This window comes from Gracilinanus agilis, chromosome 2, assembly GCF_016433145.1.
Source record: "Gracilinanus agilis isolate LMUSP501 chromosome 2, AgileGrace, whole genome shotgun sequence".
Taxonomy (NCBI): domain Eukaryota; kingdom Metazoa; phylum Chordata; class Mammalia; order Didelphimorphia; family Didelphidae; genus Gracilinanus; species Gracilinanus agilis.
Window position 1 is genome coordinate 692,277,796 of NC_058131.1, and position 16,721 is coordinate 692,294,516.

A 16,721-nucleotide genomic window follows, 5' to 3' on the forward strand; every position below is an offset into this window, starting at 1 on the left:
ATGCACCTTGGATCTGTTAACTCTTTTCCAGGTAGGAGTAGATGAAGGAGGAAGTGGAAAAAAAGGGAGTAAGAAGGGAGAGCTGATTGGGCACGGGATCTGGACAGATCAGGAAGTCAAAAGTTTGCATTCCAACTATCTATAGGAAATAGTTTTTTTTTTTATTTCAAGTTTTCATAAAAATCCATAATTATTGAAACCCAAGTTACAGAGGAAGTTCTTAACTTTTTTATTGATTTATTGAATTTTTGTGTGTTTGTCGGTTCGTTTGTTTGTTTTGTTTTGCAGTGGCCTCTGACCCCAGTCTGTCAGAGCGCGTCCCTACAAACACTGAGTCCGAACACCTGGCCAGATGTTGTCCTTGTATAAAGAGCAATTGGTGAGGGCTGGGGTCAGGCCAGGGCTGTGTAGACAGGGGGCGAGGGCAGGAGGGGTGAGATGGGGTGATAAAGATGGGAGAAGTGGAGAGACAGAAAGAACGAGGGAGAGAGAGAGAGAGAGAGAGAGAGAGAGAGAGAGAGAGAGAGAGAGAGAGAGAGAGAGAGAGAGAGATCGCCTGTTGAGTCTCAACGTTTCACGTCCTTTGGGCCCGGGGGTGGTCGCTTCCCCCACCCCGGGGCACCCTTGCCCCCTGCCCTGTCTCAGATCATTTTCATATTAAACTTGCGAGGGGCATCGGCAGAGCTGATGCCAGCGTCTGACTTGCGGGGGACATATTCGATCTCAATGTTGTGCTTTGTGTTGCCTTTCCCTCGGCTCCAGAGAAACAGGAGGACAAGGCAGAAGAGGACCACGCCGAGGAAGGAGATGAAGCCCATGGTGGTGGCGATGATGAGAGTCTTGATGTCGAAAGGGAAAGGCACGGTGGCGCGCGTGCTGTTGGCGTCGCTCTCATTGGGCAAGTTGGAGATGAAGGCGAAGGTCTTGTTGGGCTGGTGGGGCCAGTCGGGGGAGTAGCTCCGCACATGCAGGTGAGCTAGCATGGAGTCGTTGCCACCAGCATTAGCAGCGATGCACAGGTAGGTGCCGTTGTCCTGGATCTGGGCGTAGCGCACCTCCAGGGTACCGTCCGGGAAGACTGTCAGGCGCCCGTTGCTCTTGGAAGAGATGAGGTGCTTCCGGGGCGAGAGCCAAAGGATCGCCGGCGGCGGGTCGCCGTCGGCCCGGCAGACGAACTGCACCGTGTGGCCCTCGTCCACGAAGACTTGCTGGGGTTTGCGGTCCCGGATCCGAGCGCGGCGGCAGGTGAAGTAATTGGGCAAGAGGACGTCGGGGAAGTCCTTGAACTCTTTGCCCTGGACGAACTCGGGCGTGGCGCACGTGGGCTGCTGCTTGTTGAAGTTGAGCCGCCAGCGGCGCCGGAAGACCCAGAGCAGGCGGCAGTCACAAGCCAGCGGGTTGTTGTCCAGGATGAGCGTCTCCAGGTTGCCCACCGAGTGGAAGGCGGATTCTTCCAGCGTGGTCAGCTGGTTGCCGGACACGTTCAGGATCCGCAGGTAATTGAGGCCCCGGAAGGCGTAGGGCTCCACCATCATGAGCTGGCCGCCCACGAGCTGGATCTCCTGCAGCCGGAGCAGGTCGTGCAGCATGGAGCCCTCGATGGTGAGGATGGGGTTGTAGGACAGGTTGAGGAAGCGCAGGTAGACGAGGTGGCGCACCGACACGTAGGGGATGGCGGTCAGGTTGCAGTGCGTGATGGACAGCGAGGTCAGGTTGAGGCCGTAGAGGCAGTTGGAGGTCATGGTGTCCAGGTACGGCCAGTGAGAGATCTCCAGGACCTTGAGCCGGTACAGCCTCTTGAAGGAGTAGTCGCGGATGGCGTTGATGTTGAGATGGCGCAGCCGCAGCACGATGAGGCCGTGGAGGTGGGAGAGCGCCTCCGTGGGGATGGAGGTCAGGTTGCACTTCTCCAGCGTGAGCTGCTCCAGGCTGTTGAGGCCGCTGAAGGCTCGGTGGGAGATGTAGACGAGGTCGTTGTCCCCGACCTCCAGGGACTTGAGGTTGTACAGGTCCTGGAACATGTAGTCCAAGAGAATGACGATCTTGTTCTCGCTGATGTCCAGCTTGGTCAGGTTGCTAAGGCCTGTGAAGACGCCCAAGGGGATCAGCTTGAGGCGGTTGCTGCGGAGCCCCAGAGTCCTGAGATTGAAGAGGTTGTTGAAGGCGCCGGGCTCCACGGCGCTGACGATGTTCTCATTGAGTTCCAGCTCTTCCAAGTGGGGGTAGCTGGCGAATTCGTCCTGGTTGAGGGTCTTAATGCGGTTCTTACCCAGGTCCAGGAGCCGGGTCTCCGTGGGGATGCCCTCGGGCACGGCGATGAACCGCTTACGGTGGCAGAGGACCGAGCGCTCCTGGGGCAAGCACTCACAGCGGGGCGGGCAGCCCGTGGCCGAGCCCGACAAGACAGAGCCCAGCACCAGCAGGAGGATCGGCTGCCAGCAGGCCAGGATGGGGGTGTGCATGCTAGCGTCCCCGGCGATCATCCTCTCTCTCACCTGCGGGCGAGGCAAACACAAGAGAGGGGGCGTTAGAGATGCTAGCGATAGACTGGACGGGCTTATTAAGTGATTATTAAGTGATTGCCAAAGTGGGCGCCACCGCCCCCTGGTGGGTGCTGCAGCGATCCAGGGAGCGGTGATGGCCACAGGTGCATTTATCTTTCCTATTAATTGCCATTAAAATTAAAAAAAAAAAATTCCCAGGGGGCTAAGTAATATTTTTTCTGGAAAGGGGGCAGTAGGCCAAAAAAGTTTGGGAGCCACTGTCAGAGGTCCTGGGTTCAAATTTGATCTACTCTTCCTGACCCTGAGCAAGTCACTTAAGCCCTAATGCCCAGTCCTTGCCCATTTTTCTGCCTGTGTATTGGTTCCAAGGCAGAAGAATGGGCAAGGACTGGGAAATAGGACTTAAGTGACTTGCTCAGGGTCAGTCACACAGCTACAAAGTGTCTGAGATCAAATTTGCACCCAGGACCTCCCATGTCTGGGTCTAGTTCTCTATTCACGTAGCTGCCCCTACTGTATTTTTTAAACCTTTATTTTCCTTCTTAGAATCAATACTATGTCCTAAGGCAGAAGAGTGATAAGGTATAGGCAATGGGGGTTAAGTGATTTGCCCAGGATCACATAGCTAGAAAGTGTCTAAGGTCAAATTTGAACCCAATACCCTCCCCTTCTCTAGGACTGGCTGTCAATATATTGAGCCACCTGGATGCCCCTCAACCTCCTCATTTTATTTTTTTATTTTTTTTAGAATTGAATGATTTATTTAATTAATTTAGAATATTTTCCCACTGTTACATGATTCATGTTCCTTCCCTCCCCTCCTCCCACCACTCCCTTCCCCATAGCCAATGAGTAATTCCACTGGTCAACCGCATCATTTTACAAAGGAGGAGAGTGGTTTAAAAAGATGAAGTGACTTGTCCAAGATCATGCAAATAACGAGTGATATTTCAGGATTTGAAACCAGGTCCTTGGACTCCAAACTCAGTGCTCTTTCCACTAAATCCCTCAAGAGGAAGAGTAAGGAACAATAATAACAGTGATAACTGATGTTTGTAGCACACTTTCAGGGTTACAAAGACCTCTACCTTTGTTATTTCATTCAACATCTTCAGAAGCCTGGGAGAAAGGTAAAATGGGTCTCCTAGCTGAGGAAGTGGCAGCCTGGGAAAGCTGTGTTTAGTGTCTGTTTCTTCTAGAAGGATGGTTTTTCTTCCTCGATAGAGTGTGAGCTCTTTTGGGGCAGAGGCTGTTGGACTTTTCTTTTCTTTCTTTTTCTTTCTTTCTTTCTTTCTTTCTTTCTTTCTTTCTTTCTTTCTTTCTTTCTTTCTTTCTTTCTTTCTTTCTTTCTTTCTTTCTTTCTTTCTTTCTTTCTTTCTTCCTTCCTTCCTTCCTTCCTTCCTTCCTTCCTTCCTTCCTTTTTTTTCCTTTTTTTTTTTTTTTTTTTTTTTTTTAGGCAATGGGAGTTAAGTGACTTGCCCAGAGTCACACAGCTGGGAAGTGGCTGAGGCCACATTTGAACCCAGGACCTCCCATCTCTAGACCTGGCTCTCAATCCACTGAGCTACCCAGCTGCCCCCTGTTGGACTTTTCTCTTTGTCCTCCCAGAGACTAGCACCGTGCCTGGCACTTAGCAGATATTTAATAAATGTCAATTGAATGGTCTTTGTTCCTGGCCACAAAAGTAGGGCTGGACAGAGGGAGGAAGAGGAGAGCCGACAGCCACTGAATGTTGGAATCATTCCTTTGGAATCCTACTTCTGGAAAGAGATATGATTCATTTTCCCATAGGCACTGTAGAAATGGAAGTTATAAATAGCAGGGCCCTCTCTAACTCCTAGGGGAGGTGGAACTCCGAAGGCATCCCCCTTCCTTCTCCTTGTGGGATCGAGGGGTGACAAAGACCTTACAGAAGCTTCTGGGAAGGTGAGCCCTTTGCCCACTGGCTCATGGAGGCAACGATTTGGGTAAGTCGCCTTTGTGACTAGTTTGCAGAGTAACTTTGATCAAGTCAATCCTTCCCTCCCTGTACCTCAATTCCCCCAAGTGTCCAAAGAGATGGGTGAATTCTGAGCTCATTTCCAGGCTTGACAGTTTCCCATTTAACTTCCTGTTGTCAGAGAGTAGTGACGATCGGAATGGTCCAGGAATCAGAATTGAGTTCGAGTCCCAACTCTAGCCCTTTCTAGCTGTATGACCTTGGACAAGTGTCTTTCTTTTCCCTTCCCTTCCCACACAAATCTTAAAGCACAATACACATGGTAGTGATCCTTATGAATGACTGATGATCTGTAGCCTGTAATGCAATAGTCATACTACCATTCTCCCAGGGTGCATCAGATCACCAACCCCCTCGATTCAAAGAGGATGAAACTGAGGACCCCCTGAGGTTCTGTGATTTCAGGGTCACACAGAGAGTCCACGGCAGACCTAGGATTAGAACTGGAGTCTGTCAGCTCCTCCAATCTCAGCTCCCTCTTGTTTTGGTCTGTATTTGTATTCTGGGAGTCTAGACTGGTGGTTCCCAAACTTTTTTGGCCTCCCGCCCCCTTTCCAGAAAAAATATGACTTAGCGCCCTGGAAATTAATTTAAAAAAAAATTTAATAGCAATTAATAGGAAAGATAAATGCACCTGTGGCCATCACTGCTCCCTGGATTGCTGCAGCACCCACTAGGGGGCGGTGGCGCCCACTTTGGGAATCACTGGTCTAGAGCAATGCTTGGTACATTGTAAGTGGTTCATACATGCTTGTTGGTTTGTGGGCTAAGAGTTATACTCTCTTCTGGGACAGTTAAGTAGAGAGAGTTTTAGGCCTGGTGATAGGAGTTCCCAGATTCAAATATGGCCTCAGATACTTCCTAGCTGTGTGACCCTGGGCAAGTCACTTAACCCTAACCGCCTAGCCCTTACTCTTTTTCTGTCTAGGAACTGATACTTAGAATTGATTCTAAAACATGTAACTTTGGAAAACTCATGTGTAAATTTGTTACTTGAATAAAATAAAGATAAAAATTTAAAAAGAGAATTGATTCTAAGGCAAGAGGGAAGGCTATATATATATATATATATATGTATAAAGATACATTCTCTTCTTCACAGGGTTATGATTTCCTCATGAGTTTCTCAGGACCATTCGACCTCTATAATTCACAGATTAACATAATATTGAGGGGTTTTCCCCATAAGATTTGGGATAGAAATTAACTTTGGAGATCATCTAATCCAACCCCTTCATTCACAGATGAGAAAATGGAGACCAAAGGATGGGAAAGGACTTGCCCAAGGTCACCCAGAGAGTTAATAAGAGGGGCTGCTTGGGTAAGGAGAAGGGTGACCTTCTTCCTGTGCCCTCTTCATCTTGATTCCTTTTCCCTCCCCACCAGACCCCAATCCTCAGGGACCCTTTATCGTCCCTTTCGCTAGAGTCGCACACGCTCCAGTGACCCATGAGCAAAGAAAACATCCTGACAGGCGATCAATAAGTAATTGGGAAAGCAGCTGGGGCCATCTCTGGTGTGAAGCCTGGAAATGGTGAGAGATAAATGGGCCTTTTAGCACCAGGCAGGCAGGCACGTCACGCCTGGACCCCGTGAAACCAAGTCCAGGGATCAGTTCCAGACCTTTGAGACCTTCATCTTACAGATGAGGAAACTGAGGCTGGGAAACAGTGATTGGCTCACCCAAAGTAGCCCAGGGAGTGAATGGTAAAGCCAGGACTCCAACCCAGGCTCTTTTGCTTTGAAATGTAGAGTTCAGTGACTGGGGCAAAGTCAGATCCCCAGCCAGTGGGCCAGGCTCCCCTTTAACCTCCAGACCTTCTGGATAGAAACTGTCTGACTTGGCTATGCTCCAACCATCCAATCATGGCAGATATATTAATTACCACTAGATGTACCCTTGCTCAAGCACTACTCTAGCTCCCCATCACTTATCAAATCCCAAAAAGCCTACGTTCTGCCACTCAGAAGTCTGCACAGTCTGACTCTGACCTTGTCTCCAATGACTCTCCTATACCAACCCCTCCCTTCCAGTCAGATTTGGCTCTTCACTGGCTCATCTGGTGTGCGTAATGAGCCTTAAGAACTATTGGGGGGGCAGCTGGGTAGCTCAGTGGATTGAGATCCAGGCCTAGAGACAGGAGGTCCTAGGTTCAAATCTGGCCTCAGACACTTCCCAGCTGGGTGACCCTGGGCAAGTCACTTGACCCCCATTGCCCATCCTTACCACTCTTCCACCAAGGAGCCAATACACAGAAGTTAAGGGTTTAAAAATTTAAAAAAAAAAGAAAAGAAAAGAAAAGAAAAAAAAAGAACTATTACGGTCTCTTCTTTCCTTTGAAAGATACAGATAGAGAGATCTGAAGGCAGTACAGGGGAAGAGGAGGCTGGACTGGAACCCAGAAGCTCTGGGTCTAAAGATAGCATGCAAAGACTAGAAGACAGAGAGCTGGCCGAGGAGTCAGGAAGACCTGTGTTCGAGTCCTATCTCTGATGTGGCTGGGTGATGCCAGACAAGACAGGCAGCCCCTCCATGTCCTGGGCAGCTCACTCCTATCGGCTACCCAAAGATGGTGCCATTCTTCACTGGTGGACCCTCACCTGAGAAGTCCCCACGGGCCCAGCACTATCTTTATTCCTTCTTCTGATTCTTTTCACCCAACCATGACTGATTCAGCACAGAAAACTAGCTCATTAAATAAATATTTCAATATAGGGGGCAGCTGGGTGGCTCAGTGGATTGGGAGTCAGGCCCAGAGATGGGAAGTCCTGGGTTCAAATCTGGACTCACACACTTCCTACCTGTGTGACCCTGGGCAAGTCACAACTCTCATTGCCCAGCCCGTACCACTCTTCTGCCTTAGAACCAATACGTGGTATTGATTCTAAGATGGAAGGTTAGGATTAAAAATATATTTCAATATATAATAACTACTCATATGTGAATACATTGTACATTATTATATGAAGACATTGATAATAGAACCACATATATTTCATATGTGTGTGTATCCTGTCCATATTTCATGTATGTGAAAATCTACGTAGAGCTGCATATATGTATACAGGAATATGTCACATAAAGATGGAATTACACATTCCTGTTCAGATTTTTAATATAGGAGACATGCAATGTTATATATAGCATATAAATATATTTGCAATTATATATGCATATATAATCCTGCTCACATTTCCTATCTATAAAATAATAAAAATATATGCAATTGCATGGACATATAGGAATAGAAAACATGTCAACATATTCATGTTAATATTCCATATGTAAACATGTGTAGCTGCACATATGAATATATTATACAAATAATGTAACTATTTCTGCTCACATTTAATATGTGAAACATAACTATGTGGCATACAAATGTAATATGTAACTGTACATACAGGTGTAGATAATCCTGTTCATATTTCACATGTATGAAACATATGTGTTTAACTATGTTCATAGGAATATATTATAGAAATATAGTATTATATATTCCTGTTCAGATTTACATCAAACATAGGTATCATTATACATAGCATAGAAATATATATCCAACTGTGTATGTGTGTATATAATTCTATTCCCATTTCATATATATGAAACGCATATACATACATGTAACTATCTATATAACATCTAACTATATTCTTGTTTAGTTGCTGTTCAGTCCTGAATGACTCTTCATGACCCCTTCAGGGATTCTCTTGGCAAAGACACTGGAGTGGTTTGCCATTTTCTATTCTAGCTCATTTTACAGATAAGGAAACTGAGGCAAACAGGTAAATGACTTACCTAGGGTCACACAGCTAGCTATTAAGTGTCTGAGGTCAGATGTGAACTCAGGGAGATAAGTCTTCCTGATCTAGGCAGATACTCTATCTAGAATGTTATATATGTAACTCTGCCTATATAAAAATCTTATTCCTATTTCATATATATGAAATCTATGTAAGTCTATTTGTGTGTACACAGAAAATATCTGTAACTATGTGTATATATAGATATATATGTTCTGTTCACATTTCATAGATACATATTTGTTTATATGTAACCGTGAATATACTATTCTTTGCTGCAGCCCTTGTACCCTGGGTACCACTCAGTATTAGACTTTGAGACTCCTAGAGACATCATGGCATTACTAATAGAGAGCTCTATTCAAGTCAGGAAAGACTGGGTTCAAATTCTGCCTCAGATACTTGCTGTATGACCCTGGGCAAATCACTTGACTTCTGTGCCTCAGCTTCCTCATCTGCAAAAGGGGGCTAACCAGACATGGAATACTTCCTTCATAGGGCTGTTGTGAGATCTGAGTATCGTATTCTATAGCAAGTTCTTAGCCGACCTGAGCTTGCTTTGGAAGAGTCCGTTTCTTTTTTTTTTTTTTTTTTCCAGTCATATTTCAAACAAAAATAATTTATTTCCATCAAACAATAGGATTTCATCTTTGTATTGTTCAGAATGTTCTCCAAACCAGTCTCTCTCCCAATTGACTACTTTTAAAAAGAAAAAGAAGAGACTCAATTTTGGTTAAGGAAAAGCAACACCAGTAAGCTGCATTAGAGATCAGATATAATAGACAGTCTATGCAGCCACATGAGAAATAGTGGAAGAGTCCGTTTCTATTTCTGCTACCATTCCATAACACCTCCCAGGACTCTAGCATCATACTTCTGTCATGGAGGGCATCGCTATCCTTCAGACTCCAGAACATTGGACACATCCCATGTGGCTCTGGGGCCAAGCAGGGACCCTACCTGGAAATCAGGGAGTGGGGTTATAAACTCGTCCCACATAGTATGTATCCATCATTGGCGAATTCATTTTCTCATGGAAAGAATGAGCTGCAAGGGTCCTTAGGACCAAGCATGTCAGAGCTGAGGAACGGCAGGATCACAGCTTTAGGGCGAGGGTGAACATTACAGGCTGTCGATCTTTGTCAGAGACAACCCAGGATCCAAAGTAGTACAACTTGCCTGAAGTTATCAGGGAGAGTCAACATTTGAACCCAGATCCTTTGATTTCAAATTCAATTGTTCTTTGATGCCTCTTTTGAGGCTGGTTGCCTGGTGGATAGAGAGATATAATCCGACATCCATAAAGACCTGAGCTCAATTCCTATCTCTGATATATAATGACTTTGTGAACTGTTCAGTGGGCTAGGCAGCTCTCTGAAGGGGAAGGGAAGAGAGCAAGCACTTAGTGAACACCTACTATGTGCCAGGCACTGTACCTCATTACAAATAGTCTCTTGTTTGAGCCTTAGAATAACTCTGTGAGGTAGGTGCTGTTATTATCCTCATTTTATAGTTGAGGAAACTGAGGCAAACAGGTTTGTGACTTGCCCAAGGCCACAGGGCTGTTTGTTGTAGACAGATATAATCAACTTTCATTGGTAGAGGGAACTGAATCATCTGAGTGTTTCCTGGATTATTATCAAAGGTTGAGTCCCTATTTCTCTTCCAATTTTTTGGATACCTCCAAGAACATAGAATGTCAGAGTTGGGAGGGATTTTAGAATACAGACCACTCCCTGGCAGCGTTTGGAGACTCTTCAAACAGACTGTGAGAGCTGAGAGGGACCTGAAAATTTGGGATATAGAATTCTGGAACTCAGAACACAGAATGACATTTGGAAAGGGCTTGAGAACTTAACTATCAGAGATGGGCGATATAGAAGGATGTAGAATGTGGAACATCAGAGCTGGGTGGGATTCAAGTACCCCAAATTTTAGAACTGCAAGAGAGCTTAGAGTTCCTGGAATCTAACTTTCTGATTTGACAGATCAGGAAACTGAGGCTCACAGAGATAAAGCTTTCTCAAGGTTATATGGTGAGTTAGTTCCAAAGCCAAGTGTAGAAACCAGGTGTCCTGGCTCTTAGCCCAGGGCTCTTTTTCTGCTACCCCATTGTTGCAGGTAAACGGACTCTGCAAACACCAGTGCAGGCTGTCTTGCGTCCATTCAGGCAGCTCTGTGCCTCCCGTCCAAACTGGCCTGGTCTCTCAGCAGGGCTTAAACAGCCTGGCACTGTTTATTACATTGGTTACTTTCCTAATTGCTGCTGCTCTGGAGGCTGCTTTATGCATTTAAATCAGAGCTTTATTTTGGATCCTTGCCCCCCTGAAGGGGTTCATTCGAGGGCACAGGTTTTCAAAATTAGTCCTATAAATACAAAAGCAGTAAAAATCTCACTATCGGAGGAGGGAGTCAGATTTGAGGAGGGACACACTGGCATGATGGATGGAGTGTTCTTCTGGCTTGAAACATAGTGGAAGCAAGAAGGAAGGTAAGAACCCTGGTAACAGGTTGGGTCTTTGAGGGTATTCTCTTGGGAGCATAAGAGTGTCCCTGGCCATTCACTGCTTTCTTGCCTAGTCCCATGTGGGCAGTGTAGTACAGTAGATAAACCATGGGATCTGGAGGCAGAAGTTCTTCCACTTAGGAATTAAGTAATGTTGGGCAAGAATTCAGATTTTTATCTCTCTGGATCTTACTTAGCTATATCTGTGAAATGGGTTTAGATGGATTAGATGATCTGTGCGGGGCCCTTGGAGTTCTAAATCTGATGATCATATAATGATCCTAGAGCAGTGATGGTGAATCTTTTAGAGAGCATGTGCTGTGCCCCATCCCCAGACCCTATGCTAGGGGAGAGATGAAGCACTCCCATTGTGCTGCTGGGTAGAGGAGCAGGTGATGTGAAAAAATGTCCTCAGGCACGGGGGAAGGGTCCCTCTCCTTTCCAGTAACAAACTGGTGGGGGAGTGGCACATGTGCCCACAGAGCGCTCTGTGTGCCGTCTTTGGCACCTGTGCCATAGGTTTGGTATCACAGTCCTAGCACACTCCTCCTACCCAATCAGTTACCAAAGTCCCTTGATTGTCCCTCTACAACGTCCCTCATCTCTCCTATCTTTCTTAGTCACTCTTTAGTCTTCCTGTCACCTCTCGAATGCAGGCCCTCATGAGCACCTGATGTACTACAGAGGATGGAGTGTTAGTCAGAGAGAGGTTGTATCCTGCCTGGGACACTCACTAGCTGTTATGAAGATGGAATTAACTCTCTCCTATTGATTCTTTAGATTTTAACCACCAGGAATGTATACACCCGATTAAGTGGGGGAGGGAGGTCTATGACCCACTTGTGCTAGTGGGTGACAAATCAAAAACAATCCAAAGCAAAGTTAAACCTGCCATTGGTCCACATTTAAGTGGAAGGAAGACACAGGAAGTGACGTAAAGAACTGTCTTTTAAATATGATGGTAATTCCCCTTAAATGTAATTTCCACTTAAACATGGACCAATGGCATATTACTTTATCTTGCTTGCCTCAGTTTCCTCATCTGAAAGATGAGCTGGAGAAGGAAATGGCAAATCACTCCAGTATCTCTGCTAAGAAAACTCCAAATGGGGTCACAAAGAGTCAGATATGACCTAGAAAATGACTAAACTGAAATTATTTCTTATTGTTAAAGTAACCTCTAAACAGGTATTTCTATCTCCATTGTCTCCCAGCTATAATCTATCCCTTACGCTATTTGCTCCCAGAAGACTTTTCCTCATGCAAAAAAAAAAAAACAAAAAAAAAAACCTGGTCCAGTTACTCCTCCATTCAAACATTTTCTGTGCCTTCCACTGACGGCCAAGTAAAGTTCTAATGTCTTTTCCCGAAATTGAGGAATGTGATTTTGAAATGGCTGCTTTCCTCACCTGTTACCTGTGCATTCATTTTCTTATAGTTTTTTTGGGGAAGGGCAGAGAAGTAACTTAGAACATGGAATCTAGAACATCAGAGCAGGAAGGGATCTTAGAATATGGAAGATGACAGCTAGAAGGGACCCTCAAATATAGAATGTCAAAGCTGGGGTAGTCCTTGGAACAGAACATAGAATATGAGATTTGGACAGGTCCTTAGAACGTTCAATTCTAGTTAGAGCTGGGAAGACCCTTAGAACATAGATGATTAGAACTAGGATGGAACTCAAACATAGAACATCAAAACTGACAGAGACCTGGGAACGCAGGAAACATAGAACACACAGGAGAACCAGACTGCATCTTAGAACGTGAAACTCCAGAGCTTGGAGAGACCCAGGAACTGAGAACACAGAATGTCTGGGCTGAGGTAGGGTCCTCCACAATCTGACACCCCTCCCCTTGGTCCTTCTGTCCTTGGTTCCCACTAATCCCCACCACATTTTCTGGCTAAATTGGACGACTCCCCACCCTTAGCACTGCTGCTACTGCTACTTAACACTTCTATAGCACTCGGGGGTTTGTAAAGCACTTCACATCCCCTGGGTTGTCATTTGTCTGAGCTGACTTGCAGCATCCCAAATGGCAGCTGGAGGATTCATTGAATATCCACGAATCACCAACTGGGGCTGGGGCAGATGCCTTCCCTGGCACACATGTCAATAGGTGGCAGGCCAGAGGGCCCTGGATCTACAACTAGAAGGACTCCCAGAGGCCATCTAGGCCAACTCTTGTGTTTTTCAAAGCAGGAAACTGAGGCCCAGGCAGGTGAAGCCAGAGAGTATCTTGTTCAGGGTCGCAGAGGGAGTAAGCAGCAGAGGTGAGATTTGCATGTAGGTCCTCTGTCTACATGTATCACACGTGCCTTTCCACAGCATGACTTTCAACACTTGGCCTTCCCTTCTCTTTTCTCAACCACCCCAGGAAGCTGATCCCAACCCTGAGGTGAAGAAGCAAGGACCTGGGTGAAGGGAAAGAACTCCTGCATGATGCCCAAGGAGGAGGGAGGAGGGATGAGAGAGATAAGGGGAGAATGCAGACACCTTGTCTTCCCCTATTTGTATCGCCTGCCCATGCCTAATTCCGTTTTCTTTCCTTGTCCCTCGCTTGTCTGATTTCACATTATTTGCACCCTGGCTCCAGGGCACATATTTGCTATCATTGTTTCATGGAATAATGCAGCAAGTGCATTTGGGAAGCATCTGAGCTCAGGGGCTGAGACAGACCAGGTGCCCTTAGGGGGTGGGAGAGGAAGGGAGCCTGGGTCTTTTACCAAGGGGACACAAGAGAGAGAGAGAGACAGACAGACAGACACAGACAGAAAGTCAGAGAGAGAGAGAAAGAGAAAGACAGACAGAGAGAGACAGACAGGCAGAGGGAGAGAGACATAGAGACAGAGAGAGAGAAAGAGGGAGAGAGAGAGAGAAAGAGAGAGAGAAAGGAAGAGAGAGGGAAGGAGAAAGACTGAGAGAGAGAGAGAGAGAGAGAGAGAGAGAGAGAGAGAGAGAGAGAAAGAGGGAGAGAGACAGAGAGAGGGAAGTGCAAGATAACAAGACCTTGACTAAGGAATTGCCTCTGAGGTCCTCAGTATGTATTAATTTCAATTTAATTCAACAAGCATATTAGGTCCCAATTATGTGTCAGGCACCCCAGATAGGCTACAGGGATTCCAAGACCTGGCTAGCAGTGTGAGAGTAGGTGAAGTCATATCACGGCTAAAAGCCTCCATTTCTACCTCTATAAACTGGGAGGTGATAACACTTGCTCCATCTCATTTGTAAAATGAAAGGTCTGGCCTAGAACCTCTCCAAGGTCCCTCCCATCTCTGAGACTATGCTCTTTCCTCGCAGTGCTAAAGAAATAAGAGCTCTTATTATCTGCAGACCTCGGAGGACCGGGCAGTTTGGGGTCTGAAGCTACCTTTTCCCAAGCTCTCATTTTACAGATAAACCAAGGGAAGCCAGGACCTTGCCCAAGGTCACGTGGGCCTGAAGTTGGAGCTAAAGCTCTCTGATTCCCAAGCCAAGGATCTATCTGCCTCTTATTTCTGCCTGGGATGGGGAAAGACAGAAGAATGGGCTGTAGACCATTAAACAAATGTCATTCTCAACTCTGAAGTAATCCAGGCTTTGTTGCTTCAATTCCGTGAGATCTTGGCAAGTCATCTAACCTTTTCATGGACCTTAATTTACTCATCTGTACAATGAGGTGGTTGGACTGGATGACTGCTAAGACCTGTCCAATTGCAGAGCCCTAATTTCAGTCATGAAAAACACATACAAAGATCAGCCCAATTGTCATTTCATCTAGGAAGATGCTACACAGATCACCAACCGCCTTATTCTTCCTAAGGAAAAAGAGACAGACCACCCCACTGCCTTATTTCTCCCAAGGAAGTGGAACATGGACCCCCCCCCCTTGTCACTTTATTTCTCCCGTGAAAACAATACACTGAGCCAATCTACTGCTTTATTACTCCGGCCACAAATACAAGACCCTTTGCTGCCTTGTTTCTCTCAATGAACTGCCCCACTTCTGTCTTTTTGCCCCTCTCTCATGAATTCTGGAACCAAGGTTGGAAAAAGCTCCAAAAAGTTGGAGAGTGACAAAGGAAGGAGCCAGACCTCCTGGAGAGAGGCTGCCCCAAAGGCGCCCCTGGGAGGATGAAGTAGAAAGTGAATTTCACTTCATTTTGGGGGGGAATCTGGCCTTTTCTTTAGCAAACCCCCTGTCTTCCCCCTGGCATCTGGCCTGCACCAAGAAAGGCCAAGGGCTAAAAATATATTGTGAGTCTGGTAAGATGCTTGGCCGATCCTGCGTTAGGGTGGGCAAACTCTTTCTCTAGGGACACCTGACCCCACCCAGGCCACAGAGAACTGAGTCCGCCTGCATTGCATGGAATGAGGGAAAGAAAGCCGGGGTGGGTGGGATGGGCAGGGACATGAGTTTGGTGAAAGCCTGGGCAAGGAGACAGCAAGACACTAGAAACCAGAGTCATGGAATTCAGCCTTAAGTGAAGCCAAAGGAGATGGAAGTCAATGTGGGCATGGGGTGGGGGCAAGTCCCGGGGCCAGGGTGGGGTTGAGAGAAGTATAAACTCGGTGGCTGGAATTGAGATGGAGGTCAGTGTAGGGATGAGGACGGAGTAAGTTTGGGGGTCAGTGTAGGGATGATGGGAATAGGGAAACGCATCAGTTCAGGGTGAAAAGAGAGTTAGAGGGAGGGAGGGATGTAGCGACGACTGACAATGCAGGGATGGGAACCAGTGGAGAGGTGGCAGGGCAGTCAGTGTAGAGAAGTGGGAAGTGTCGAGATAAGTCGTTACAGGGGTGGGGACAGTGTAGAGACAGAAGGGACAGTGGAAAAGCAGGAAGGTCCATGCATAGATGGGGGCAGCACAGGAATATGGTATCTCTGGAGAGATGACGTGGTATCAGCATGGGGGCGGGAGAGGCACTGGGGTCAGTGCAGGGATAGGAATCAGTTTAAGGATGGGGAGTTAGGATTGAGATAGGAGACAGGGGTAGGGATGGGCAGGCAAGGTAAGAAGAGGCTGAGGAAAGGGTTTGGGGAATGGAGGCAGTTTAATGATACTGATAGACGATAAGGCTAAAAATCGGTTCCCTGGATCTTCTAGCACATCTGGATCACACCTGGACTTAAGGGTTATTATTCCTTTCCCTCTCAGGTGTGAATTCAACTTCCCCTATACCACACACAGCCTTTAACTAACACAATGGGGCTGGGACGGATCCGTCAAAATATTTCTGCTCTGTCTCCTTGCAAGAATCCCCCATTAGACCCAGTCAATTAAGGTGCTGGTTATGAAATTAACCATAATTATGAAAGAGATATTTAATAGTTTGCATATTGATGGAGAAATGGAAAGTGAATTATCCTGAGAATTCAGATTCAGTCTTCTCAGGAAAGAAGGAAATCAATCAGGTGGGCCTTGATATGGAGATTCTAGGGGCAGGGGGAAGAGAAGGAAGGAGGGGTGTGTATGTGAGAGACACAGGAAAGTCAGAGAGATGGGAAACAGAAATAGAAGGAAGAAGTCTAGGAAGTCATTATAAGACAGCCTAAAGACAAGAGCACCTGAACTGAGAGAGAGAGAGAGAGAGAGAGAGAGAGAGAGAGAGAGAGAGAGAGTCTAAAAAATGGACAGTTATGGTGACCAAGAGGACTAGGCAGAAGTATGAATATGGACAAGGTATATGAGATATGCTTTGCTAAATTCCTTCTTCCCTGTGGAGAAGAGATGAAACTGGGTTCTTAAATGCTCCATCAAACTAGAAAGTTTTTAAGGATAGGCCTGGCAATACATGGCCTGTGTTACATGGCCTGTATCTGCCCTCAGAGGTCTACCCTAGTAAGTGTGCCTATGAGAAGACTAACCATGGCAATTTCCTCCTTTCTTTCCTTCTTTCCTTCTTTCCTTCTTTCTTTCCTTC

General features: G+C 46.4%; 1 protein-coding gene across 1 annotated transcript in view; it reads right to left on the reverse strand.

Moving 5' to 3' along the window:
* Nucleotides 1-540: 540 nt before the first annotated feature.
* The window catches only part of LINGO1 (leucine rich repeat and Ig domain containing 1), a 49,737-nt gene continuing 33,556 nt past the window's right edge, over nt 541-16,721 (reverse strand). Inside the window, exon 2 of the mRNA XM_044662915.1 lies at nt 541-2,495. Within this exon, the coding sequence (XP_044518850.1) occupies nt 642-2,495 (1,854 nt within the window). The 3' untranslated portion in view covers nt 541-641. The remainder of the gene's footprint in view (nt 2,496-16,721) is intronic.